Source organism: Pelodiscus sinensis, chromosome 1, assembly GCF_052426305.1.
Source record: "Pelodiscus sinensis isolate ZL-2025 chromosome 1, ASM5242630v1, whole genome shotgun sequence".
In the NCBI taxonomy this organism is placed as follows: Eukaryota; Metazoa; Chordata; order Testudines; family Trionychidae; genus Pelodiscus; species Pelodiscus sinensis.
Genome location: NC_143052.1, coordinates 70207428 through 70233973, shown reverse-complemented (window position 1 = coordinate 70233973; position 26546 = coordinate 70207428). Strand labels below are relative to the sequence as shown.

At 41.9% G+C, this 26546-nt stretch overlaps 1 protein-coding gene across 6 annotated transcripts in view; it reads left to right on the top strand.

The window, feature by feature from the left end:
- The window catches only part of OSBPL8 (oxysterol binding protein like 8), a 154897-nt gene that overhangs the window by 62199 nt on the left and 66152 nt on the right, over nucleotides 1-26546 (top strand). For 3 of the 6 annotated variants that reach the window (XM_075932114.2, XM_075932119.2, XM_075932109.2), the window contains exons 3-4: nucleotides 215-251; nucleotides 4470-4607. In XM_075932114.2, coding sequence (XP_075788229.1) covers nucleotides 215-251; nucleotides 4470-4607 — 175 coding nt within the window. Of the gene's footprint in view, nucleotides 1-214; nucleotides 252-4469; nucleotides 4608-17204; nucleotides 21663-24116; nucleotides 24274-26546 lie in introns of those variants that run through there. The other 3 variants (XM_075932135.2, XM_075932126.2, XM_075932151.2) reach the window with 3 other exon arrangements.

Genomic DNA, 26546 nt, shown 5'->3' with positions numbered 1-26546 from the left:
TTCATTGCTTCAGTGTTTCTGAACTGTTAAGTTCTTTTAAGTCTTGCCTTAATATTGATGTACGTTATATTTTAGTGATAAACTAACTCTGTTTTCATTGTGCCTCCTCTTTCCTTTTGCTGCTGCTGCTGACACTTCTGCACATTTTGCTTCTTCCTGGCCTGGACTCTTTTTGTTTGCTGTTCTTCGTTCTCCAATTGCATTGCACGTGCAGCATCATGGTGAGATCAAAGACTCTCATGGACCATCAAGTAAGTGACTGACCTTTTCTAGAACATGTTTGGGCATATTAGTTGAGATACCCACGTGCTCACACAAAATGGTGGAGTGCACACAACACCAGGGATTCATGTATGTCGTGACCTAACTGAGATAATTAGGACAACAGCTGTGAGAAATACTTGTTGATTTTTGTCATAGTAGGGGTGTAAAATCCCATTTAATTAACTGGTTAAATGTGATGTTTAACTGGTTAATCAGTTAAAAGGAGGATGGATGAGTGGACTGCCTGCTGCCACTAGGCTGAAGAAACACCTTCACTGCAGGCAGGGGCTGCTTCAGCATTGCTGGAGGCCACTGGCTTTTAGCTCAAACTGTAGTGTTTCATGGATTAAGCCCCAGAGACTCCAGGTTCAATTCCACATGTTGGGAGTACACTGGGCATTTTAATTCCTTTTTAAACTCAGGAGGATTTCTTTGGTACCAAACATCTGTTTGCATTTTTTTCATTTACTTACCATAGTAAATAACTTTTGAAAATTATTCATTTGAATTGTTTTTAAATTACTGCTGTTAGCATTTACAGTGGACTAGGGCTGTTAAGTGTTTCCAGCTGAACCTATCAAAGACATACAGGGCATAATTGTACAGAGATGCATAAGTGCTTGTTGCTTCCATTGACTTCAGTTGGAGTCTTCAGCACCTTTAATAAAAGCTACTTGCACATCTTCGCAGCAAGGCAGAAGTCGACTTAAGCTACACAATTTCAGCTGCGTCAATTGTGCTGAAGATGAAATAGCTTAGATTGGGTTTTGGTGCTGTCTTCACAGCAGGAAGCCAAAGGAAGAATACTCTTCCTTCGACTTCCCTTACCCCTTATAAAATGAGGGTTACAGGAGTCAGAGTAAGAGGTCCTCCAGCTTGCCATTATTTCCAAATAACGGCTTGCTGTATAGATGTGCTCTTTGTTATTTCGGAATGTCAGTTATTCCAAAATGATGCTGCTGTGTAGAGTTAGCCTGTGAGCTTGAATAGGTTCAATTGCCCATAGGATCATCTGGCCCACTCTCCAGGCACATGCCAGAAGGAGAGCCCATAGCGATTAGGGGGAAGGCTTAGGGGTTTTCTAAACAAACAAGACAGATGATTCCTAGCTTGTGCTTGCTGTATTAGCTTCTGCAGTACAGACAGAAGTTCACATGCAATGAAAACTTTCCATTCACTTTCTTACTGTTCTATAACATTATGCTGACAAATATCATTGGAGTTGAGCAACGCTGATCTCTTTTCTCTTCTACTGATTGTTTTCCGCTTTACAGATGAACTGTTTTTGAAGAGCTTGCTTGGGCTACGTCTAGATTACATCCCTCTGTCGGCAGAGGGATGTAAATGAAGCACTTTGAAAGTGCAGATGAAGCCGGGATTTAAATAGCCCATGCTTCATTTGCATAATCATGTAATGGTGCTCTTTTGAAATTGAAACCGCAGTCTAGATGCAGTTCTTTCGAAAACGGGGTGCTTTTTCGAAAGATTCTGTAAACCTCATTTTTTGTGTGAGCACATAGGTGAGTGCACACAACACCAGGACACACAATTGGAGGCAGTTTGGTCATTTGGCAATCTGGAGTATTGTGTTCTATACCAGGCCATCATTAAAAAAAGAATGTGGACTCATTGGAGAGAGTCCAATGAAGGGCAACAGAAATTATTAGGGGGTTGAAGCACATGACTTATGAGGAGAGACTGAGGGATTTGGGTTTATTTAGTCTACAGAAGAGAAGTGAGGGGGGATTTGATAGCAGCCTTCAACTTCCTGAAGAGAGGTCCCAAAGAGGATGGAGAGAGGTGACCGAATGAGGAGCAATGGTTTTAAGTGCAGTGGCGGAGTTCTAGATTGGATATTAGGAAAAACTATTTCACTAGGAGGATTGTGAAGCACTGGAATAAGTTACCTACAGAGGTGGTGGAATCTCCATCCTTAGAGGTTTTTAAGCCCTGGCTTGACAAAACCCTGGCTGGGATGATTTAGTTAGGATTGGTCCTGTTTTGGGTAGGGGATTGGACTTGGTGACCTCCTAAGGTCTCTTTCAACTCTATGATTCGAACTTGAAGTGGCTTCACTTCCAGTACTACACAGGAACCAGCAGAGGGCATTATAGTTCTATACATGGTAACGCTCTTCAAATTGTCAGGTACACTACTCTATGTAAAAGCAGAAATGAAATTGCAGCTCCATTGCAGCAGTAAAAAGGTAGAGATGTGAAAAAACATGAAAGGCTTCTTTGGCTGAATCAAGTACTAGGAGAGGGGTGTAACACTCTAGAATTTCAAAAGGTAATGGTGTATCTGTCATACTTCAAAGTTGCTGTTTTAAAACAAATTATGACACTGTTCTTTTCAAATAATATTTTTTTCTTAAGATTGCTCGCAGTCTATCAGAACTGTAAAGTGGAGTTTTATTTCCTGTATAGATCTCTTGGACCTTTTCATCCCAGCACTGATACGTTTGCATCTCTAGAAAGAGCATTTGACTTTAACACTGTTCTTTCCCCCTTTTCTTCTTCCTCCTCCTAACTGGGAAAGTGCTGTTTTTTGACTCAGTTTTCCTGACCAGCAAGCAACAGCAGTGTTCTTTGTAGTTTGTCCAGAGTAGAGCTTTTCAGTGGGGACTAAGGATGTTAAATTTAGATTAATTAACTAAGCGAATAGTCGATGGGATTCCCATCAACTATTTGAGTTGATAAGGATGCCTCAGCCTTTGAACTATAGCAAGAGCTCAGGAGGGCTCTTGCTACCGTTCCAAAGTGGAAGCCCCGCAGGGAGTGCAGGGCCTGCACCTGAGCCTTTGAAATGTACAAGAGCCCCAATGGCGTTCTTGTACATTTCAAAAGCAGATGCCTCGCATAGAGCATGGGGTTAGTGCTGGACTCCTTTCTGATCCCACGCTCCCTGCAGCACTTCAGCCTTGAAATGCCCCAGTGGGGCTCTTGTATATTTCAATAGGAAGCCCCGCAGGAACCCCACCCTAGCCCCATGCTCCCTGTGGTGCCTAAGCCTTGGAAATGTAGAGCCCCAGCAGGGCTCTTGTACATTTTCAAAAGCAGAATTGCAGCAGAACCAGCATGAGCGGAGACCGCTTCAGTCCCCACTCATGCTGTTTCCTGCTGTGCCTTTATCTCCCTTTGCCCCCACAGAGACTGTGCTGGAGGGAACCAGCTTTTAAGCCGGCTTCTCCCAGCACTGGCTTCTGATCTCCTCTGCCCCTCCTTGCTGCGCCTCTCTCTCTCTCTCTCTCTCTCTGATAGTCGCTTACATCCCTAGTGGGGACTACTACTGTCCTTTTTCCTCTTTATATTGTCATCACTGGTCATCACCACCTTTGGGTCAAAAATAAGTTAGTGGTACTAGTAATGAAAACAGGCATCAGGGATCTATCTATTCCGTGGAATTTTATGTCTGGAAATTTCAACTACGAACTGGATATGGTTGAAATGTACAATTTTTAGAGGCTGAAACTGAAGAAACCTGTAGAAATCTTAAGGCATGGAGAAGTTTGTAGCTTAAGTGGCTCACATCTTATTTTGCAGCCTGCTATGTGGTGACGTGTTGAATTAAGCATCATTTGTAATCTTGCCTTATTCAGTTTGATGTGTGTTCCCCTCCTTGTTTCATTAGTCATGACTACTCATTCCAGTAACATTGCTCCCTTGCCCATTCCCTCATCAGAGGGTGACATGCTTTTTATGGTAACATGCATCCATTGATAGCTTTTTAGGAACAGACACATGATCTTGCAACTGAGACACTTGAGCTGGCAGCTGTAGCTGTGGCCTGTGTTCATGAACAGCTCTTATGGGCTTATAGCTGTACAAAGGATTTCTATAGACTGGGTTTGGAAAGGAAGCTAGATTTCAAGTATTACCTGCCACTATACATACAGGAATGTGTTTTGCAATGGGTTAGTATCGAGGGTTCCAGGCTGCACAGTGTTCCTGATTCCCAATACTCTTCTCCTCTGCTGCCTCTCTCTCGCAGATCAGTCTTGTGCCATCTATATACCCTGACCACCCAAGCAACTTGCTGTTAGGGAAATCTTTTGCCTGTTCAAGAAGAAAGTGCACTGTGAGTTAGATAATGTAAGTCCCAAAGACTGACTATCTGGGACATATTGTTAGTAATTAAATATTATTAAATTGCTATCTCTTATTTCCTTGTTATGCATAGAATTCTGTAATCTTTTTTTGTTTCAGCTGTGGTAACTAACAGTGATGAACCGCACCTTTTGACTCCAGGAAAGATGAGCCAGCGCCAGGGGAAAGAAGCCCATCTCACTCCAACCAAAGATCTACTGCAGCCAGCACTCAGTCCAGGCACCGTCCATAGCCATGGTAAGAGATCTCTACTTCTTTTACTGAAGGATTTAAAAAATTCCATATTTAGCAGTTGTTTGCTTGGGTTGGAATATGTGACATCAGTTCAATTATTGGCAAAATATTGCTTTCAAAACTGAGACTTCAGAAGAAGGAAGTTTGTTTCTAAGTATGCTATGGTGTAAAAGCTTCCAATATAATTAACATAAGGTACATCTACACTACAGAGAATGATCGAAGCTGCTGTTGTTGATCTCCCAGGATTCGAATTAGTGGGTCTAGTAAAGGCGGCTAATTCAAACTGAGAGGCGCTCTGGTTGATGCCAGTAGTCCTGCTTCCACGAGGAGTAAGGGAAGTCGAAGGAAGAGTGTTCTCTCTTTAACTTTCTGCAGTGTGGACAGAGCCAAAATTTGAGTTAAGGTACTTCAACTTCAGCTATGTAATTAATATAGCTGAAGTTGCTCATCTTAATTTGACTTTGTTCCATAGTGTAGACATACCCTTAAATTTATTCTGTTAGCCAAAGCTCATTGCCTGCCCTTCTTAATACCACTAAAACAAAAGTTAATTGCGCAGCAGCAGAGGATAATAGCATAGCTCATGACACTGTTTTACACACAGTACATACTGTCTTGTGGAGAAATATTCCACATTGTGACATTGTGCAGAAATATTCCGTATTATGACATTATGTAGAAATATTCCGTATTGTGACAATGAATAAAGGTGAGTGCACATAGTCTTGTAACTGTTTCTGTATTTTATGCAAGGATGTTCATACATTTGTAAAACTACTTCAAAAGTATAACTTGATGCAGAGAGGTTTATTTAATTGTTAACTATACCAAGTGGCATAGCAGAATGTAGGACTCTTCTTGAAAAATCTAATCTATGAATGTTGTTGTTTTTTCTGTGTGATAAGAGATTTAAATTTGTTAAATATACATGTCCCTTTTTGGGTCAACCTGTGCCAGCCCAAATGATGTATTTAATCTTCTTTTCTAGCAGGTAGAAACTTAAAACATCTCAATCACTTCAACTAAACCTCACTGTTTTAGGCAAAATATAAAACATATTTATTAACTGAAAGATTTTAAGTGTTCATAAGTGGTAGGCATAAGAGTTCAGAGATAGTTGCCGAAGAAAATACAAGATAATCACGCAGTCTAAATCTTAAACCTTATTGCACAATGCAGTATTTAGATTGGGGTAGGGAACCTACAGCCCATGGGTTGCTAACTTTGATCTGGCCCATAGTGAGGCAAGACTCCGAGCCTCGGCATCCTTTCCCTGTAGGGCACAAGCGGATCTGTGGTGCCACAAGTTGAATGAGCGTGAGCTGAGTATGTCTTTTGTTTGACTTGGATGCAAGGTCAGTGAGGTGTTTTGATCTGATCTATTTTGTCTGTGGGCCAGTGGCCTCCAATGGGGGAAAAAAATGTTCCCCATACCTGATTTAGATCAAGCAATTTTCTCACCTTACTGGATGTTACAATTCTTAATATGCAGACTGCTTAAGCCTGTACCAATCTCCTGTTAAGTCACTAGGTTGGGCAGTTCTGGAGTGGTCTTCTGCAACTGAGTCATGAGGTTGTGCAGTTCCCATTGTGTGGTGCTTGCTCCGCTGTGAGTGAATTGTAAATCCCTTGATTACAACTCCCCTGCTGATTGATTGTTGAACACCTCCTGGGTAGGGGCCCATTGTATGCCACTAGCAAATTTACTACGTATTTTAGTAACAAGGAGACAGCAAAATCTCATAACTTACTATACACTATCTGTATACATATATTTGGATGGAACAATAAGGCTCAGGAGATTCACCTTTAATATGATATTTTACAAATCGAGCTTTGTTTGAAATATCACAGCCACTTATACATGATGAATATGGGGGTTACAGGGAACTGTTTTGAGTTAGTGTCACTCATGCCTGCCCACAGACAGGTTTCAAGAAATGAACAGCATCATCTCTCACATCAGAATGACCCATATGTACTGGTCAAGACTTGCCCGTCTGTCTGGACCACATAGCTTTGTGTTTGTTACCTGTTTCTGCAAGACTTCATATTTACTGCATCAGACATAGCTCCATTCCATGTACTTGCTAAGCCATCACTCTCTGGTCCTCATTCTGAAGATTCTGGCCAAGGTACTATCATCCCTACTATGGTGGATAGACACCTCCCGCCATCTTCCCATTATGTTTTGTTCGGGGTTCTCTTTCTTCTCCCTTCTCCAAGCAAATTACCATTGCTGACACCTCCCTGATAAGTTAGGGAGCTCATATGAACAACCATACAGCAAAAGGCATGCAGATACCTCTTGAATGCAGAGAATGCACATCATCCTGAAACTTGGAGCAGTGCAAAAGGCATGAAAATCATTTCTCCCACTCTTTCAATTTCATCATATCCTCCTCATGTCAGCCTTTAAAACCAGCATAGTTTTCTATGTCAACAAGGGGTCTGAGAATCTCCACCCTCTGCATAGAAGTGGTTAAGCTCTAGAACTGGTACATCACACACCAGATAACTGTATCTGCAATTTACTCTGCAAACACAGAATGTGCTTGTGGATTCGTTCAACAAGCACTTTGCAAGTGAGTGGTAGCTTCATGATGCGATAGCTTCAAAGTTGGGAGCCCTGCCATGAACCAACTCACTTTTCAGACCAACAGAAAATGCACCAAGAACTGCTCCAGAGAAGGCACTGGACTGTTACTCCCAGGGTGATGCTCTCCTACCGTAGCATCACCCTGGGAGACCAACTCAGTTACCTATTTCCTCCTCTGCCACTTTTACCTCAAGTTCTCCTCACAATCCAACGAGACAGGGTGATGGTAATCCTCATAGCACCCTTCTGACCCAGATAGTTCTGGTTCCTCAATTTTCTCTGTATGTCCTCTTGTCCCCTGATTCCCATCTTGGATTTACCTGACCTCCTCTTCCAACTTGATGACAGAATCAGGTACCCCAATCTATATCCACTCCATCTCCGTATATGGTAATTTGATGGGCATCTACTCTAGAATGAGTGTGCTTCCTGGCTGTCTCTAACAGCAGGTAGGACTCAATTTAGATACTTCCATTCAGTCTGATAACACCACTTTTCCTGTTGGGCCCAACTTAAAGAAGTTTTACCAGAAGAGGTGAAAATCTCTGTGGTTGATTAAATGTTATCTGTGAAGTCCATCAGGTCTCACCCTCAGCATGTTGATGGTCCACTTAGCCACAGCTAGCACATTCCCTCCAACAATTGAGGGCTTCTCTGTTTTTATACACCTTAGATTTTTGGAAAGGCCTCCTCAGAACCTTCCCTCTCTGCCAAATAATCTCTGGTCAATGGGAGTTGAATTTTATGTTCTCAGTTTTATTGAAACTTCCCTCTCCTTTGAGTCACTGGCAGCCTCCTCCTTGTCTCTCCTTTCCATGGAAGTTGCCGCCTTTGTATCTATCACTGCAGTGAGGAGAGTCTGTGAACTCTGTCCTAGGCTGGTGGACCCATTCACCGCATTCCACAAGGAGAAAATATCCTTATGTCTGCTCTCTAAAATCCTATCAAGGTGATCGTCTCTCCTGTTTTAAAAAGGAAATCATGTGCCTCGACACGAGAATGTAGGCTACATTCCGTCAATGTTAGGAAAGCACTGACTTTCTACTTGCAGAGAACAAAACCTGTCAACGTCCCCTCACCTATTCACTGCAATAGGCCATCTCCACCTGGGGACTCTCCGTTTGGATTTCTGACTGCATCAATTTTTCTAGCAGCTTTTGGGCCAACCTCCTTATGCAGGGCTAGAGGCTCACTCCACTAGAATGCAAGCTACTAGCACAACCTCACTCCAGAGCATACCTATCAAAGACATAAGTAAAGCAGCCACATGGAGTTTGGTGCACTTCTTCATTACACTTTATGCCCTAGTGCAAGACATGGCAGTGGATGCGTTCTTTGCTTCAGTAGATGGTGAAAGATAAGAAGGAAGAACTGCTCAATGCCTGCTTTGTTCCAGTTTTGTCACAAAAAATAACGTGACTCCTTGTGGAATGAGGTTTAACAGTTAATTCAAGCTAAGGGGTTTATCTCAGAATCCCGCTTCTCTGCCGTGTGTAGACGCGGGTAGTTACTTTGGGCTAGTCCGTTTCCAAAATGGCGACCGGCCAGGAATATGCTAATCAAGCATGCGATATTTAAATCCCACGCTTCATTAGCAATTTCGGTCACCCTCATTAGCCTCCCTAGTTCGAACTGGGGGCTAGTGTAGACGTACCTTTAGAGAAGTCTAATTTCTTATGTCTAAAGCTTAAATCCTCTTCCAGACAGCTAGTGGTGTGTTTTTTTGTTTTTGTTTTGTTTTTGTTTTTGTTTTGTTCCTCCCCTCCCCTCTCCTCCCCTTCCCTTCCCTCCTCCCTTGAACGCCAGGATCTTTCTGTAGTAGATCTGTTGTGAATGTGAATCTGGCATGCTCTATCTAGTGAACCTTCCTGAGACTATAATATCCCTTTGGTTGGACACAGCCTGGATTTTTGTTGACCTTATGACCGTGCTGCAAGGACAGGTATTGAGTTTCTTGGAGAAAGTAGGGGGTATGCTTCCTAGATGGGGCAGAAAGAAGTTTTTGTGGGTGGCTGGCTGGCTGAATTCCTAGCAAATTGACCATTTAATGCATTTGAGATTTACTTATGTAGTTAATGGTGTGTTTGGTTGGCTATGGCCTTGGATAGGCATTTCTTTAATTATTTAAATAAAAATACTCTTTCTTAGTCTGCTGTATTTTCACCAGTTAATTTTGAGTTTTCATTGTTCGTTTTCTGTTTTGACTATAGAAGTGGAAAAGAGTCTTTAATATATTTGTGAAGAATTAGATGAGATGCTTGTGTATTTAGCCAAAAGTATGCTGTGTATTTAGCCAAAAGTATGCTGTCTTATTACTTTGTTCTGTTCGGTGTTTTCCCAGATTTATTTTACCATGCCCTTCTGCGCTACTGACCGCTAATTATGGTATATTTTCTAAAAGCGGCTAAAATTTCATTGCAACAGTTTTATAATTTGATTCATGCTGTAGTGTATATACTTATTTAGGAATGGTCTTTCGGTAAAATGTCTCTTAACTTTAACAAACATTTTAAACAAGGAGATGGTGGTTCCTGCCGATCAGTACTTCTCCTGTCTTTTACTTGATGAGCAATGCAGTTCCTCCATATTTAACTTCCTAAAACTTTTTTTTATAAAGCCCTTAAAATTACCATTATGGCTGATTATATAGATGTGATGAAGCATTCATTGTGTTCTTTAATGGCTCTCCTTTTGCTCACCAAACTGAGACCTACGTGTAAATATTTTTTAAGGGTTTTGGAACAGATGGATAAAAGCCATAGGCTAGATCAGGAGTGGGAAACATAAAGGTCAGGGGCTGGATGTGCTCCCCGGCTTGCCTGGATCCAGCCCCCAAGGCTCAGGGCTCCCAACCAGCATTGGGGAGCCCACAGTGATGCTCCAACCCCCCCTACCTCTTCTCCAAGGGGCTAAAGCAAACAAAATCTACCAGGCTCTGTGTGTGAGGGGACTGGGAGAATGTTAGTGTCTTTCTCTCTCTGTCAGAGGCCATGTCAATGAGGATTAGTGTGTTTTTGTGTGGTTGGGATTTTTTTTTTTTTTTTTTTTTTTTTTTGCTTATCACTTACGTGTGGTCCCCAACTGATGTTTTTTTTTCTGTGGGTCAGCAGCCCCTGAACCAAGAAAGGTTCCCCACTTTTGGGCTAGATTGTACTATGATAATTTCATTGATACTCCTGTCTTCATCCTAATTGTCTCCTCTTGTGCTTATATATATTTTGAGCTAGGGACACACTTTATTTTGCATGTGTTTACTACCTAATACAACACGGTCTTGTTGGCATTTTTTGTGTGCAACTATACGTTAAGTGTATTAATTGATGGAGATGAACTCACCAAAATGGGTGATTAATTTTGCCTTTTGTGTTATTTCTGTAAAGATGTCAATTTAGTGCTTTTGAAAGTTGGTCAAGTGGCATCCTGATGACTGAAGTCCTCCAATACTTGCGTTGACACTGGATAGAGTTTAGGAAGGCCTCATGCCTTGTAATATGCTTCAGTCTTAGCATACATGGACTTTGAAGTGCTAATTTATTCTCCAGGCTCTTGGTCCTTAGCTAGTCTATTAATAAGCATACCAGTTGTGATGGTGTTCAAGATGTGAATGTTGTGGTAACTGCCTTCAAAGTGACAATACTGAACAAACCGCCACCAAGTAATTTTACAGTAGGGATTCTTCAGGTGGAGTGAGGTTGGGGCCATTCCTGGCAGTTTGGGAAGGCAATGCCTTCCCCCACCTCGGATACCTGCTGTCCCTGATGTTTTGGTTAAGCCAGGGTAGTCTGTATTTGTGCTTATTAAAAGATTGGATCCAAGATAAAGCAGCATGGTACAGAGCAACACAAAATGAGAAACCAACTCCACCACAAGCAAGGGCACAAAATCAACCGCAAACACCTTGGAAATGTAAAGTAAATAACAAATGCTGACTCAAGCAGTACTCAGTTCTGAGCCTCAAAGTGCAGAATCCAGTGTCGCTCAGCTACCCACATGAATCCTCTCCACATCAGGGGACAAAAAGATCCATCTTGGTCCCAGAGCCCAGCCCACTCAGCTGGTGACCTAAGTTCCCTGTAAGCTGCACAGTTGTGTGACTGCACAGCTATTTATTGAACTCTGCTCAGAGCTCCCATGCAGGCAGGGAGCTCAGTTGACCAGCTGGGGGAGAGGCCATGTGAGCTTCTTCCTGGTTAGGTGGTCTGTAGTAGACTCCTACCATGATGTCACCCTTGTTTTTTACCGTTACCAAGAGACTCTCAAGTCAATTTTCTGTTTCCATCTCAATCTCAGTCCAAGGCTACGTCTAGACTGGCATGATTTTCCGGAAAAAGTTTTCCATTAAAAGCATTTTCGGAAAAGCGCATCTAGATTGGCAGGATGCTTTTCCGCAAAAGCACTTTTTGCGGAAAAGCGTCCGTGGCCAATCTAGACGCGCTTTTCCGCAAAAAATCCCCAATCGCCATTTTCACGATTGGGGCTTTTTTGCAGAAAACAGTACTGTGCTGTCTACACTGGCCCTTTTGCGCAAAAGTCTTTCAGAAAAAGACTGTTGCCCAAACGGGAGCAGCATAGTATTTCCAGAAAAGCACTGACAATCTTACATGAGATCATCATTGCTTTTCCGGAAATTCAAGCGGCCAATGTAGACAGCTGGCAAGTTTTTCCGGAAAAGCGGCTGATTTTCCGGAAAAACTTGCCAGTCTAGACACAGCCCAAGTGTATACATTTTAAATGTTAAGGCAACACCACCTCCCTTTTTCCCTACCTGTCCTTCCTGAGCAAGCTCTGTACCCTTCTATACAAATATTTTAATCATGTGTATTATCCGACCAAGTCTGTTAGCATGTTTTAGAGGTTACCAATCCTGAGTATCAACCTCTTAAAAAATGAAAGTACAAATTCAAAACTCTATTAAAACATGTTATTTAAATCGAGGTTCCTTAGTTGCTGATATACATAACTATTTAAATAATTTTAATTTAAATGAGTCCACTCTGCAGCTAAGTCAGGCAAGAATTTACAGATCCTACCTCTATCAGTGTTACTTCTATCCTCTTTAGCAGACAGAGAATTCCAGTTTAAAGCTGTTGATAGCGAGATGTAAATTCCACATGTTACCTGGCCATTAAAATATGGTCTGTGAAATACACCATGATGAACCAAATCTTATTCCAACTGAGAGCTTTCCTACCTAGTAGATCTGGAATAGAACTTTTTTGTATTGAAAGTGGTACAGGTGTTGGGATACAGCGTTGTTGCAGACATGCCTTTTAGTCTTCCATGGAATAGCTATTGAGTCTGGAGCGCTGTCTTTTAACTGACAATTTTCTCTCTCCTGCACTCTGACTTCACTTGGAAAGGGTGATTTGGTGTGACATGCTCAACAGAATACTCACAATGAGAATTTCATATACAACTTCAGAAACCATTCTGAATACATTAGTGACTGCTATACCTTATTTTGGGGGTGTTTCTGGGCCCATGCACTTATACAGAGAATTCAGAAAAAAATCCATGTCTCCTCCCTACTGCTTCTCTTCCTTTCTTTAGGCTAAAACGAGGTCAAATGCTACAGACTAAACCATCTGGGATATACTCACATATCACTTGCAAATTTGCAAAGTTTGTTTATTTTTAATGTGCCTCCCAGTTATCAGTACAAGTTACTGCATTGTGCTGGTTCTTACTAGGGATGTTAGATAGCAGGTAATAGAATAGTCAAGTAATCCCGTGAATTCTTAACTGTTACTTGACTATACTATAATCCCGGTGGGTGGGGCCGGCAGCCAGTGCACTCAGCCCCGCTCCTAGGGAGCCCCCTGCCATCCCACGCTACTTCCTTCGTATCAGAGGCAGCAACATGGGGTGCAAGGCAGGAGCCAGTCCGTGAGGGGAGCCAGTTTAAAAAACAGCCTCCCTTGCAGACCAGTTGCCGGCCTTCCCCACGCTGCTGACTCGGAGACAGAAGCAGCAACATAGGGTGGCAGCAGCCCCTGTCGGCGGAGGTCCGAGCACCCTTCTAACAGAGGCTGTGGGAGGGGCGAAATGGCAGCAGCCTCTGTCTACATTGCAGCCTCTGTCCATGGGGAGCTCAGACCCTCCGGACAGGCGCTGCTGCTGTGAAGCAGCCTCTGCCTACAGCGGGCCTATGCTTGCCACAGATAGGGGCTGCTGCCACAAAGCAATGCAAGTAGTAAAGAAGATTAACTGATAAGCCTCGGCTTATCGGTTAATCGTATACTTGACTGCTCGTTTACATACCTAGTTCTTATTAGCAGCCATTTCTCAGTGAAGTTCAATTCCATGAGTCTTCAATATTTTTACATGAAATGCTATTGAGCGCAGATAAGTGGGAACTTCTCGTGCATGGTGAGAAATACAGAATTTGGCTCTAAACAACAGTTCATTGGTATCTAGCTGTGTCATGCTGGAGGACAAGCATCAGTCTACAGTACTAATATAGTAATGTATTTAATATTTGCACATTTATTTGAATGCTGTTGAGACCTCTGCCATGGAAATTTCCTTGTCTCTACACAGACTGGTACTCATCATTTATATGTTCATATTGGCCTATATAGATCCAGTTAGCGCTCTGTGATTGTTTGCTGGGGAACATTCAGTGTACGCCAGCAGGGTCTACATGGGCTGATTAATGTGAATCATGTTAGTACACTTTAGAAATTACAAACCCATCATGTGCATCAGCCCATGTTGTAGACAAGTCTTTTAATTTTATAGGAGTTGGAGATCACCATAATCATTCATGCTATCCTCCTGCCAATGCAAGGTTAGAGTAATTATACTAGTGCTTTCTCCAGTTAAATGTAAGCTAATGGGATTCCCACCACTGTTAGTGGTAGATTCTCGAGGCTAGTATTGTTTGTCATTAAGCTCTTGCTGATCCTTAACCTACATCTACTTTGTTCATTCTGTTATAGTCCTTGTTATAACCCTTTGTATATCTAGAATAACTCCTACAATTATGACTTTTAGGCTTCCTTTCTGAAAGTCTGTCTCAAATATATGTTACTTACATAACTTTGGCAAACAAACAAAAAAGAAACGCATAAGCCCTTTCTGGATTCTTGAACACAGAAAGGAAGGGGTTTAAAATGGTTTAAAAATAAAACATTCTTGCCAGACTCTCTTTTTCTCCTCATCTCTAAGATGTTTAGTTCTTTTGAAGGACTTCTGAGATGTTTCCTTGTAGATGAATTAAGGTTAGCCAGTGTTATCTGATTTATGCCATTAAAGAATATAATTTTTAAAAGATGAAAAGATTAGAGAACCAATTAATTCATAAGTAACTTTTATATATAATATTTACACCACCTCAAAGGAAAGTAATACATCCTTTACATTTTGATTATCTCTTAGGCAAGCTAGTTTTCATAACAAAACAAAGCTGAGTTTGTCCTGTGTTTCCCTGAAGAGATACAAGACTGAACTTGCTTAGAGACTAATCCCTAGAAACAATACAATACTCCCTGCAGTTCAGATCAGAAATTACCATCAAGGGACCAGCATGTTTGATCTCTAGCAGTATTTTAGTTTTTCAAAAATTAAACTGACATTGGAAAAAATACTTCCCAAGTAATGCCGTCAGAGAGATAAGTCTTGTGTTCTTGGAAGATTTTTGTAATGTCTTTGGGTACTCCTGCCTTACCCAAAGAAGCAAGTTTTCACTTGTCATATTTTGTTCCACCTCATTCTAATGTTACATGTTTACTTTAGTTTTGCTTTTTGTATATGGCATTCATTATGTTCCTTAAATTAGATTGGGTCAGTAAACCACATGCCCCTTATCTGAATCCCCTCCATGAATCACCAGGGCAGAGGGAGTATGGAGCAAACAGTGTTGTTGGCCCATACTGATTAATAGAACTCAATGCATCTAAGTTCTTTTGAGGTGGGAGTGAGAGGTATGTAGTCTTGGTACGTTTCCTGAACCTAAGTCCTACTGCCACAACAAAAAGTGTTGCCACATAAGCCACCAGAGAAGTCCTGAACAAGTGAGTTACCTTTAACAATAGAATTAAAATGTCATTTGAAAGTCTGCCTCCTTCTGTTGTTCGATATGGCTCATCTTTTGTAAGACATTGGAAATGTGACTAAATGAATCAGTCTTAGGGAATTAAAATTTTACATTTAAGGCCCTTCGGCATCGGTAGTCTTGTTGATATTAATGGACAAATTGTGAATAAAGTTCCACTCTGATAAAGAGTAAAATGGTTGAGCCCCAAACTATAAATTTAAATTTTTATATTGCTTGATTAAAAGTTAAACTTTTCAAAATATACGGCATGTGACTGTCTTGGGGGGAAAAAAGTATCTTAGCAGCATGCTTCTTATTCAAATAGCATACCCTATTAAATTGTAAATTAATGGAAGTCCCCTTTGTGTATGCATAAAAACATATTTCAGAAACAGTATGTGTCATACAATAGAGCGCTGCTGCTTGCTATAATTGCATTTACCTATTTCTATAGTGGTAGAAGCTTTTTGAAGATATAAAATATTCATGGGACTTTGCTTTAAGAGGCACAGTGTATCAGATTAATATGAAGAAGAAAAGCTGTTCAACCAAGCTTTCTTTGCAAGTAAATCTCAGCAAAGCTGACCTATTTGGACCTAAACTGTTGCCCTGGAATTTCACAAGTGGTGCAGAGACCAAAATTATTGAAACCTGAGTAGTGAACGTGTCTACGTACTTGTTCTGGGAGGAGCTGATGGGCAGTGCAGCTAGTAAGATACAAGGCTACAACCACGTACAGGCTGCAGAGAGCCTTGATGCAAATGCTTTAATTGTAATCAGAAGTATCGAAGGAGTTCTGCTTCAGCATAAATTTATACCTGATTTGGAATTACTAAAGGGTAGAGAAGAATATTTGGTGTAATTATATTGGTTTCCCATAGCAGACTGTTAGCACTGTTTACAAAAAGAATAGGCTTATGGCTAGGATGTCTGCTTTGTGACTCACACTGGTGTCTGAAGGCAAGTATACCTCTGAAAGAGCCTGTTGATCCACAGGAGAGAAACTGACTTGTCAATTATTGTGTCTTTTAAATTAATTGTAAAATATGCTTGCTGTATAGAAACAATTTTGATGTAGCTGACCGCTGTTAATTGTTGATTTATTTTCCAGTCACTTCCAAGCTGTGAGGAGTTTATGCATGGCATACTGCAATTTTATGTAGCTAATGTGAAATGATTTACTGATCTATTTTTGAGGAGGCCAAATGAATAATATTGCATTGGAGAAATATAGCTCCAGGATGATTTCCCCGCTTCTATCCCTCAACCCCCATGGCTTTACTGTGTCTGATTTAAGGACGTTGATGTTTCAGGGGTTAAAAGGAATTACTTGCCTTTCCAAGTATAGATATTGCAAAAGAGAATCCATGCTTTGGCTAGTAACATTTTTTTTGATTGTATACTGAGCTTGTGTGCTGTATCAGCTTTGAATCCTCTCTGTTTATTATGTAAATTACTTCAGAGTTCTGATTTGGTCAGTAAAGGGTATTCAGTATGTGTTATTGATTTGGAGCTAAATTTGCATGCTTAGTCTTAAATCATCCAGAAAGCTGCTTTCTTTTTTGATCAACTCATGATTTTTGGATTGCAATTTTTCCCTTGTAGAATTATTTTTTATTAAAACCTAATCTTGTCAGAATATGTTTCTGTTCTGTTATGGTACACGGACCTTTTGATTGTCTCTATTGTGTACATGCTGATTTAGTTCCATCCCAAGCAAGCTAATAAAAGAATGTCTTAAACAGCGAGGTATGATATTTTTTTCAGCTGGCTTTAAATTTATTATTAAGAATAATCCTGATTTTAATTGCCTACAAATATGGTGCATATATTATGTTCTTTAGAAAATGTCTACAGTAGATTGCAACCTTCTTCACTGGAAGAAATTATCTGCTTTTAAGTAATTCTTACTGCATCCATTTCAGACTATCAGGTTTTTCTCCTTTGATGTTCCATGTTTTGTGTAGTATAATAGTATATTATTTTTCCTCATAAATGATATATTAAAATCAGGTGCATGCTTGCATGAAGCACTGGAAGTTACTGGTAGAAAGAAACTTAACAGTGTCTTATGTGGATGGATGTACCTTGGATTGGATGCATTCAGAATATAGAATAGTAGTGTCACCCTTCATATCAAGCTGCCAACAAATACAGTTGGTAGTAGTTTCGTGGAAATTTTGTAATCTCTTTTCCTAGACTTGACGTTGGGTGTGTAAATACTCCGTAAGTTTTATAGCTGTGTGTGATTATCCAGGCAAAACTCCTGACACTCAGGGGGCTAGATATCTTTTTAAATGCCTTTTAAAAAAAATTCTGTCAATTCTAACAGTGCTAGTTTGGTAAATCTCTGTTTTTCCAAATGATGATGGCACTTGCTATGATTTTTTTATTTTTTAAGTGTGAAAGTACCAATCACCAGTTTGAAGTACAAATTCAGAAAGCCAATGTTGTCATGTAGAAGATGACCACATGTGAGTAATTTTCATGTTGTCCAAAGTGATATAGTGCCTTCTCAGCACAGGAGGCTGGTGCTGGTTACAGTACATTCAAAATTTTCTTAAAATCTGGGAAGCTGAACATATTGAGACCAGAACACTCTTCTGCAGTTTACGAGCTAGAACACAGCATGTGCTGCTTTTAGGGTTGCCAGGTGTCCGGTTTTTAACCGGACAGTCCAATATTCGAGCTTTCTGTTCGGGGAAATAAATTGTGAAAATAGTCCGGTATTTTCTAAATAAGATGTAATGTAGATTGTGATGTAATGTCAAGTGTATCCGGTATTTTTGTTGAAACCATCTGGCAACCCTAGCTGCTTTGTCACAATGTAGAGTCTGCTGAAATGGGGGCCTGGAACTAAGACATCATAGGCGGGAATGCTGACCACACTGCAGCTGTTAGTTCACATACACTCACAGCACTGTTATACAGTGGTGGACATCAGGAGCATTTTAAAAAATCTTCCTCTCCTTCTCTGCCTAGGTATACTACATTGAAATACCGAAGCTAAGAGACATGCAAGTAAATTTTACGAGTAATGAGTGGGATGCTGGAAACAGTAGAGACGTATTAAACACTCGTGGCCAAATGATACTGTTAGGTCTGCAGATCCTAAGGAAAGCAGAGTAGTGAAGTAGAAGGGAAGGGTAAATGAAAACGTAAAGCTGGGGAATTCCCCTGCACTTCAAAATGTACTTTTATGCTTGATATTTGTGTTACATGGTTAGTGTCAGAGCATCATCTTTGCTCAAAAGAGACATTTTAAAAACAGTGAACCAATAAGTGAGATTTTTGTCTTGTTGCTAAGTTAAACAAAGCACAGTTTATTAAAATAAGTGGTGTACAACAGTCTTCTGTCAATATTCCATGTAATCTTTTCAGTCCATGTGCAGAATAATTTTTATGTGCATTGAGGCCTGTGCAGATGTACACCACAATAGAAACAAACCTAGCTATGGACGCTTTGCTAATCAGTTGAGTGACATTTGAATTTTGCCTGGGTGGCCACTTACTTTACACTAGGGGTGGGCAAGATAGGGTGCATGGGCCGGATTTGGCCTACCAAACTGTTTGAACCGGCCTGTGGCTGCCCTGCAGCTCCTCCATCCCCAGACCAATTGAGACCTGGGAACAGGGGATGCACAGCTGTTCAAAATAACTGATGGTTCCCTCTAGGCACAGCATACCCTTGGGAGGGTGGGGATGAGGGGACAAGAGACTATGTGCACTCCCCCACCCCCAGGCCAATCAGGGCGTAGGGGTGGGGGATGGTGCAGAGTCCTCCCTCTCCTTCCCCCCCACACACAGAGCAAGGGGCTCTCAGCACCTAGATGGAACAGCCCCTTTCCACCTGAGGCCCCGCCCCTTGGAGGGTGGCCCATGACCACTTCCAAAATTTGTGAAGTGACACCCCTGTAAAAATTATTGCCCACTGCTGATTACAGGAAACACTGTTCTCAGTTGAAGAGCTGCTCAGGCTATACATTTCAGCACACACTGTGTGCGCAAATGTAAGCACCACATTAACATTGGAAATTAGTGTATCCATTTTGTCTACTGGATTTCTTGTTAAGCAGGAAAAAGCTCCTTTATGTTTCATCCCTTCTGAGAGAGAAACTGGGTGTATAAAAGTTCAGACAATAGGACCTACCACCAAGTAGAATTATAAGGTCAAAAATACATTAGAACTCATTTGGAAACTTCTTTGAAATTTTTTGTTTTTGGGCTGAGCAAAATGGACAAACGTGGGACTTAAAACAAGACCTTTAGATGGATCATTGCTATTTGAAGGGTTAGTTTGGAGCATTTTGTAGCATGTTTAACAGTAAAGAACATATGTCTCCATCTCCCTTTTGACAACAGAATTTCATCTAAGCTGTGCAATGCCTTCAGCCTCTCTAATCTGGCAACATTTGTGGTCCGCATGATTTTAGTTAGTTAGATGCCCACTTACCATGGGTGTGGCCAAGTTTTCCCTCAGTCCCGGCTCTTACTGTTCTGTGCTGTTACTTTGCTCTAATTGACTCCTAAATGTCTTCTCAGAGCCCAGTAAGTAGTGAGAGTGTTGGTAATGCTACTAGATAATATTGACCTTGCATGGCTGAGCATTGATCATGTCTCAAGGGTGCCGGATTAGAGAGGTTCAATTTATAGCGTGACTTGGTCTAGATGACATAGGCCTGAACTATCACAGACATGAGACATTTCATTTTTGATTAGTAACATGAATGCACTGACACACAAAAATCACATCCTCTTGTCACGTTCATTCCACAGTGAACTTGTGCAGCTATTACCCAGAATGATTTAAATCATCCTTAGACTATTTTTCTTTCCAATTTCAAAGAAAATATGAGTATAGTACCTTTAAAAAAATGAGAAGCGAAATGGATTACCAGAAATAAAAGGTAAAGGACAGGAGATCATTGTATCAAGAATCATGTCACAGGTTTACCATTTACCAGGAAATAGAACATTTTTTATCTTGGCAAATCTGTGAAATGTGGGTGTTATTTGAGGTAATGGGAATAAAAACTTGATTTTTTTTAATATTGCTGAATTGGAAAATTCTCAGCATTTAGCATGGTTCTGGCATATTTAGTCTTCATGTTACTCTTGGGTATTTTAGAGCTATGGTGTGTGTGGTGTTTTTTTTTTTTTGTGCATGACATATGAGTTGGGTTTTTTAAATCACAATCCCTCTTTAATGGCTGGCTTGCCTTTGGCATGTGTTAGGAATTATTAGGCTGTCAAAAGAGGACTGAGCACTATTTCACAGTTCACAGCATCACAGAGAGGAGGAGAGCTACAATTATTTTTCTACATTGAAAAACATTTTTGTGCCACATACCTAATTTGCACTGTTGTATTGTAGGGATAATAGAATACTGCAGGCTGCTATAGTTAGATATAATCTAGTGAGCCAATGTGACTGGAGTATGCTTAGTACCCCACAGATTTGGAGTGGTTAAGTATTAATTACTCACTGTATTATTGTTAACTTGATTTTGAGAGTGGCTTTCTCCAGTGAAGGAGAAATAGTCTTTGTGTAAAGAAGGAACCCAGCTGAGCTAACTGTGTATCTTTTCTCTTGCATTTTCCAATTTAAAATGGACCAGGTTTCATAACGATTTTGGTCTTGGATACTATATAGTAAGAAAAGTGAAGCCAGCAGAAAAGTGCCCAGCAGTGAAGAAAATTAACTTGTGGGATTTGATGTGTTTAAAAACACAAACTGTTCAGCACTGCTTACTGATAATTTGAATGAAGGTGCTAGGTATGGGGAACAGGAGAATTGACCACATAAAATACATTGGTATTGAAAAGGAAAACTGATTTAGTAGCTTTACATGTGTGAATAACAGCAGGTAACATCTGGGTCATCAGATTATTATAAGGTCATATCAGAGTTACTAATTAGATTTTGTTTTAAATTAGTTTTGTCTTCCTTTGTTTTGCTTGGCTGCTTACATTGGCTATAAAAAGGTGATGCACTTACATGCTAGTCTCAATTACTCTTATTGTATATGTGTTTCTTCATTAAGCAAATACTGTTCTTTTTATTCTTGTAGAGGTTGTATTGTATTAACTGTGCATCAAACGTGTAGAAATTTAATAGAAGTTAGAATAAAATACTTTTTTGCATAAAGTGATTGCTCAAAAGTAAAAATGAGTATTGAGAATTCAGGTCAGTATTAACAATTAACAAAAACCCATGGCTAGGATTGCAGCATTAGTTACTAAAAGATAGCCTACAATTGTAACTGATTAACTCATTTTGAATAATTTTTGAATGCCCAAATATACAAACATTAAACAAGCTTGGTTTGGGGGAAGTGCTAAGCACTTGCTCTCTGAAAGCCAGGCACCTCCTAAGGTGTATCCCGTTCAGCATTCCAAAATGCGGATACATAAGTCAGTAAGTCTTCAGAGTTGGTATAAATGTCATAAATTGTTAACTCTTAACAAATGGGATTAATGCTCTATTAATATGTAGGTTTAATAGTTTAATAGTTTATACTGGATTACTGTTTGCAGAGACTATCAAAATACATCACTTGCTTTGAATTGTAGCTTTTAATTTTTATTTAGAACTAGCAGATTTACTTGGTGTTGCTTGGGTCCCTAACTCTACTAATGGTTGTAGGTTTTTGTGTTTAAATTAAAAGGAAAATGCACATGCTGTATCTAAATGATTGTATTGGGGAGGGGGGTTTGTGGGGGGGAGGTAGATGTGTGGAAGGGAAGGGAGTGGTGGTGGGTGTGGGGGGAGCTCTGAGTATAGGGTGGGGGCTCAAGGAAAGGCAAGGGAGATGGGGGGCCTCAGGGCAGAGGGTGGAAGGTGTTGGAGTGAGGGCACAGGGTGGGGGACTCAGGGCACAGAGTTCAGAGTGGGGGGACTCAGGGAAGGGGGAGTGAGGGCTGGGAGGTCGGGGGGAGCTTGCTATGGCTGACCATCTCGGTGAGATGACCATCTCAGTTCTGACAGTGCACCCAAGGCGGTGCTCCTAGGTTACTCCTAGGGCTGCGGGGGGCCATCCCCAGCCTGCAGCTGCCTCCTCTCTAGGCTTCTGCAACTGACTTGGGAGGGCACCAACCAGCTGTCCCCGCCCCCCGGGCCTGCAGCTGTTTTTTTTTTTGGGGGGGAGGCCTCCAGCCACCCCTTCTCCCCCTCCCCCAATCTTCAACCTGTGCAAGTGGGGGGGGGGGGGGAGCACCAGGGTCTAGCCCTGACCAATAGTTGTTCCTCCTTCCATCCCACCCCAGCCTGTAGTTGCTCTGGGGGTAGGGCAAGGCTGCAGGGGCCAGCCCCAAGCTCTAGCTGCCCCCCGTCCTACAGCAGGTCGGGGGTCAAGCCTCTCTTTGGGGAAACCTTTATTGGATTACACTGGGATGCACTGTCCAGTCCCAGGGAAGGTTCTGGGGGGCCACAGTGGTGGGACTGGATGTGACGGGCCTTCTCCCCCCATCTGGCACTGTTTGGGGCAGGTGGGACACTTATCTGGTCTGATGGCTGGCCATGTGGAGCCCTGGCCACTCACTGCAGTGACCACTGGAAGAAGAATTGCTGGCTTCTAATCAGCCCCCTCCCTTCTCGTGTTATGGAAAGCCTATGGAGAGGGTCTGGGATGGAGGTTGGGTACAGAAGGGAGCTTGGGGTAAAAGCTGGGGTGCATGAGAGGATGTGAGGTCTGAGAGGGAAGTTTGTGTGAAGTTGTGACTTGCAGCAGGTGATTGGGGTGCAGGGTTGGAGCTGGGGTATGGATGCAGGAGAGGATTCTGGTCTGGAGGAGGGATGTAGGAGGGGTGCAGGGTCTAGGAGGGAGTTGTGATCTGGGGGTTGGGGCCTACAGAGAGTCTGGGTGGTGACCTGGAGCAGGGAGTTGGGGTATGAGAGGGGCTGGGTGCAAGGAACAGGCTCTGGCCAGGAGGCGCTTACCTAGGTGGCTCTTGGTCACCAGCCCTGCAAGACTCTGAGACCATTATCTCTGCCTGCTGCAGTTCCAGGCTGCTCAAAACAGCTGGCTGCTTCCTGTGGCTCTCTGCTCCTGGTGCCGTGCTAAAGGGCAGAGAAGGCTTTGCATGCTGCCCCCGCCCCAGCACAATTTCTCAGTTCCTGTTGGTCAGAAACTGGCCAATAGGAGTTAAGAAATTATGCTGGGGGACAAGGGCAGCACGCAAAGCTTCTCCCTCTCTCTGGAGTCTGGAGCAGAGCCGGAGCAGAGCCACAGGAAGAGGCCAGTTGCTTAAAATGATGTGGGGGTGCTTCTGTGCCTGAGGGTTTTGGCACGACAGCCCGCGGGCCGGATCCAGCGGCTTGCCACTATAGATCCAAAGTAGTTATAGGTGACACAAAATGGATAGCAAGAGCCTAAACTAAAAGTTATTATTAGCATTGGCTGCCTTCTCCAGTATTCATGATGGTATATTTTTTAAATGAAGTGTTCAGTGGGAAACCCACATTAAAACATAAAATCATGAGTTAGTCTTTATTCAGGAAACAAGCAGGCAGCAGAATCTATTTAATAAATCCATTCTGAAACCCCAAGTAGTGAGTTACCTAGTGCCCAGTGAGCAGTGTTGAACAGCAGCCTGACGTTAAATATCACTGAAATAGAATTGTAGGGGGGACACCAATATATTCCACTTTCATTAAGAGAATCTGCAGCAACATAATTGGAGCCTACAACATCTGTAGCTAATTTTGATATCCTATGTTATCTCCTCACATCAGTGTGTATCTCTGTCCTTTGTGTCTATTCCATTGTGATCTTAGTCATCAGAATGTGAGGTGCAAGTCTGTTGTTTAAACATTCTTGTTCCAGCTAGCTAATACTAACCAACTGTCTGAGTGAACATAATCCTTACACAGACCACCTAACTCATGAAGGAAGAGGGTCCTCTGCGACGTAGGTTTTCCTCATGTGCTGGGGTTTCGTCTGGTGTGCTTCCTTCACGATCTGCTGTCCGAAAACTTGTCCGGAATGCTTCATTTGGAGGCTACAATGAACTTTCTCCGGCTTTACCAGGTTTGTTTCATCTCAATCTTGCACGGTAAATCATAACTAAAATAAAACTTACAACCTCAAATCAATTCACTTAGCTGAAAATCATTTACTAAGATGTTGGTGTTACAAAAACTAGAATGAATATTCCAAACATTTTTCTGAATTAAATCTGATTGTGGGAAGAGCAGAAATGTTGTATTTTTGACATGTCTGTAAATAAACAAGCTTGTTTCAAAGCAAATATAAATGTGTTTGTTTAGAATGGGTTTTGTATATGTTTGACAGAGAATGTGGTGCTTGTCTTGGTTTGCATGTAAGAAGTAGCTGTTTGCAATCAAAAAGTTGCACAAGGGGAGGGAGAATATCCCCAAAGGACTCTTTTTAAAGTGAGACATGGATGTTTTTAAACTCTGTTGGCTTTTAACAATTCCATAGTAACTACTGCAAAATTCTCACACAATATGTCAGTGGGTTACTTAGAATGACAAATTGAGAAGCTGAGTTAAGGCTTAAGTTTTTATTCTGAATCTCACCCCTCCCTTTTTTTTTTTTAATAGAGATTTCCAATAAATTTCACCTTGGTCATACATTTCAACTTGTTTCAACTAAGTGAAAGTGTGCAGAGAATGTTGTTAATAATACTGTAAAAGCTTTGGTGGATTTTTTTTAAACCTTTAATTGTACATCTACATTAGTGTGATTCAAATATGTTTGAATGGACACAGTTTCCTATATTGTATGCTAGGAAACTCCGACTTTAAAAAATCTATTTTCAAGCATTGTCTGTTGGTAGTGCAATCCGGCTTTGAATGTTGTAATGTAAATATGGCTGTTCTGCTTGTGTGGGGGTATGTGTGTCAGATGTTTACTTTTTTCAGGTTATCACTAGGATGTTGTAAGTCAGTTAATTAGGTGACTGTGTAACCTACGGCTGAGCAAAACATGATCCGTGGGCTTGATCCAGCCCGCAAAACTGCTGAACCTGGCCTGCGAGAGCCTCTGGCGGTTCCCTGCCTGCCCTATCCATGCTTGACACTCAGGAAATCCGGCTCAGGAAAACCTTTATACTGTAGAGCCTGCAGCACAGCCAGCTCCCTGGGAGCAGAGCCGGATGGCCCCACTACCAGAGAGCTAATGGTGCTGTGGACTGCACAATACAGGTTGAACCTCCCTAGTCCTGACATCCTCAGAACCTGATTAGTCCTGGATAAGGGACTTTTCCAGACCTGGGGAGGTAATTTCAAGCCTCCTGCTGCTGCCCTCCCACCTTGCCAGCCTTCTTCCCCACCTTGCCAGCCTTCCCTCCCCCCCCCCCCCCCCCCTCCCATACTGTGGGCTCTGATACAGTCAGCAGCATGGGATGGCAGCCAGCTTCCCAGGAGCAGGGCTGTGAGTCTGCGTGTAGCTACCATTAACGGTAACCAATGAGTCCAGGCTTATCACTTAACTGTTGAAACGGTTATACTGTTACATCCCTAACTATCACCATAGAACCAAGTGAGCTGGAGGAGAAATCTTATTTCATTCCTTTATTGTATGCCCCACCTTAACAGAAAAGCTGGCCATGGATAAGTTAGTAACATCTGAGCAAATCCATAGAGGACTTGTTCTGCTGACTGTCATGGAGGGGCAAATTCTTAATATTCCAATTATGCCAACTGTCACTGAAGAACTGATTTTGCTTGCAAAAAAACCTGTCAAGGAAAAAAATAACCATATGTTTCTGCAAGCCTAGGCTGAGTCTGTAGTGCTGTAAATTACAAAAATCTTTTCTCATATGTGTATATGTTTATATAAGTTTAAAAAAAATCAGAGACACAAGAAATTGGGATCTTGCATCACCATTTTTAGTCTTGTCTAGAGTCAGCCTGCACATTAAGTCTTATCTCTGGGCATTACTTGGACAATACAGGCAGTCCCCGGGTTACGTACAAGATAGGGACTGTAGGTTTGTTCTTAAGTTGAATCTGTATGTAAGTCGGAACTGGCGTCAGCCGCTGCTGAAACTGATGAGTTTCAACCGCGGCTGAATCTGGATGCCAGTTCTGACTTACATACAGATTCAGCTTAAGAAACCCAGGCGTCCCCAAGTCAGCTGCTGCTGAAACTGACCATCAGCGGCTGAATCAGGACTCCAGGGGCAGGCAAGAAAAGCCTGGTCTGCTGGGTGGGGGGCACTAGCTGCACCCCCCCTCCCAGCAGACCAGGGAGACGGGGGTGGGGACGCCCAAGTCCTCCATGGCTTTGCTCCGTCTCCCTGGTCTGCTGACCTGGGAGACACGGAGCAAAGCCGC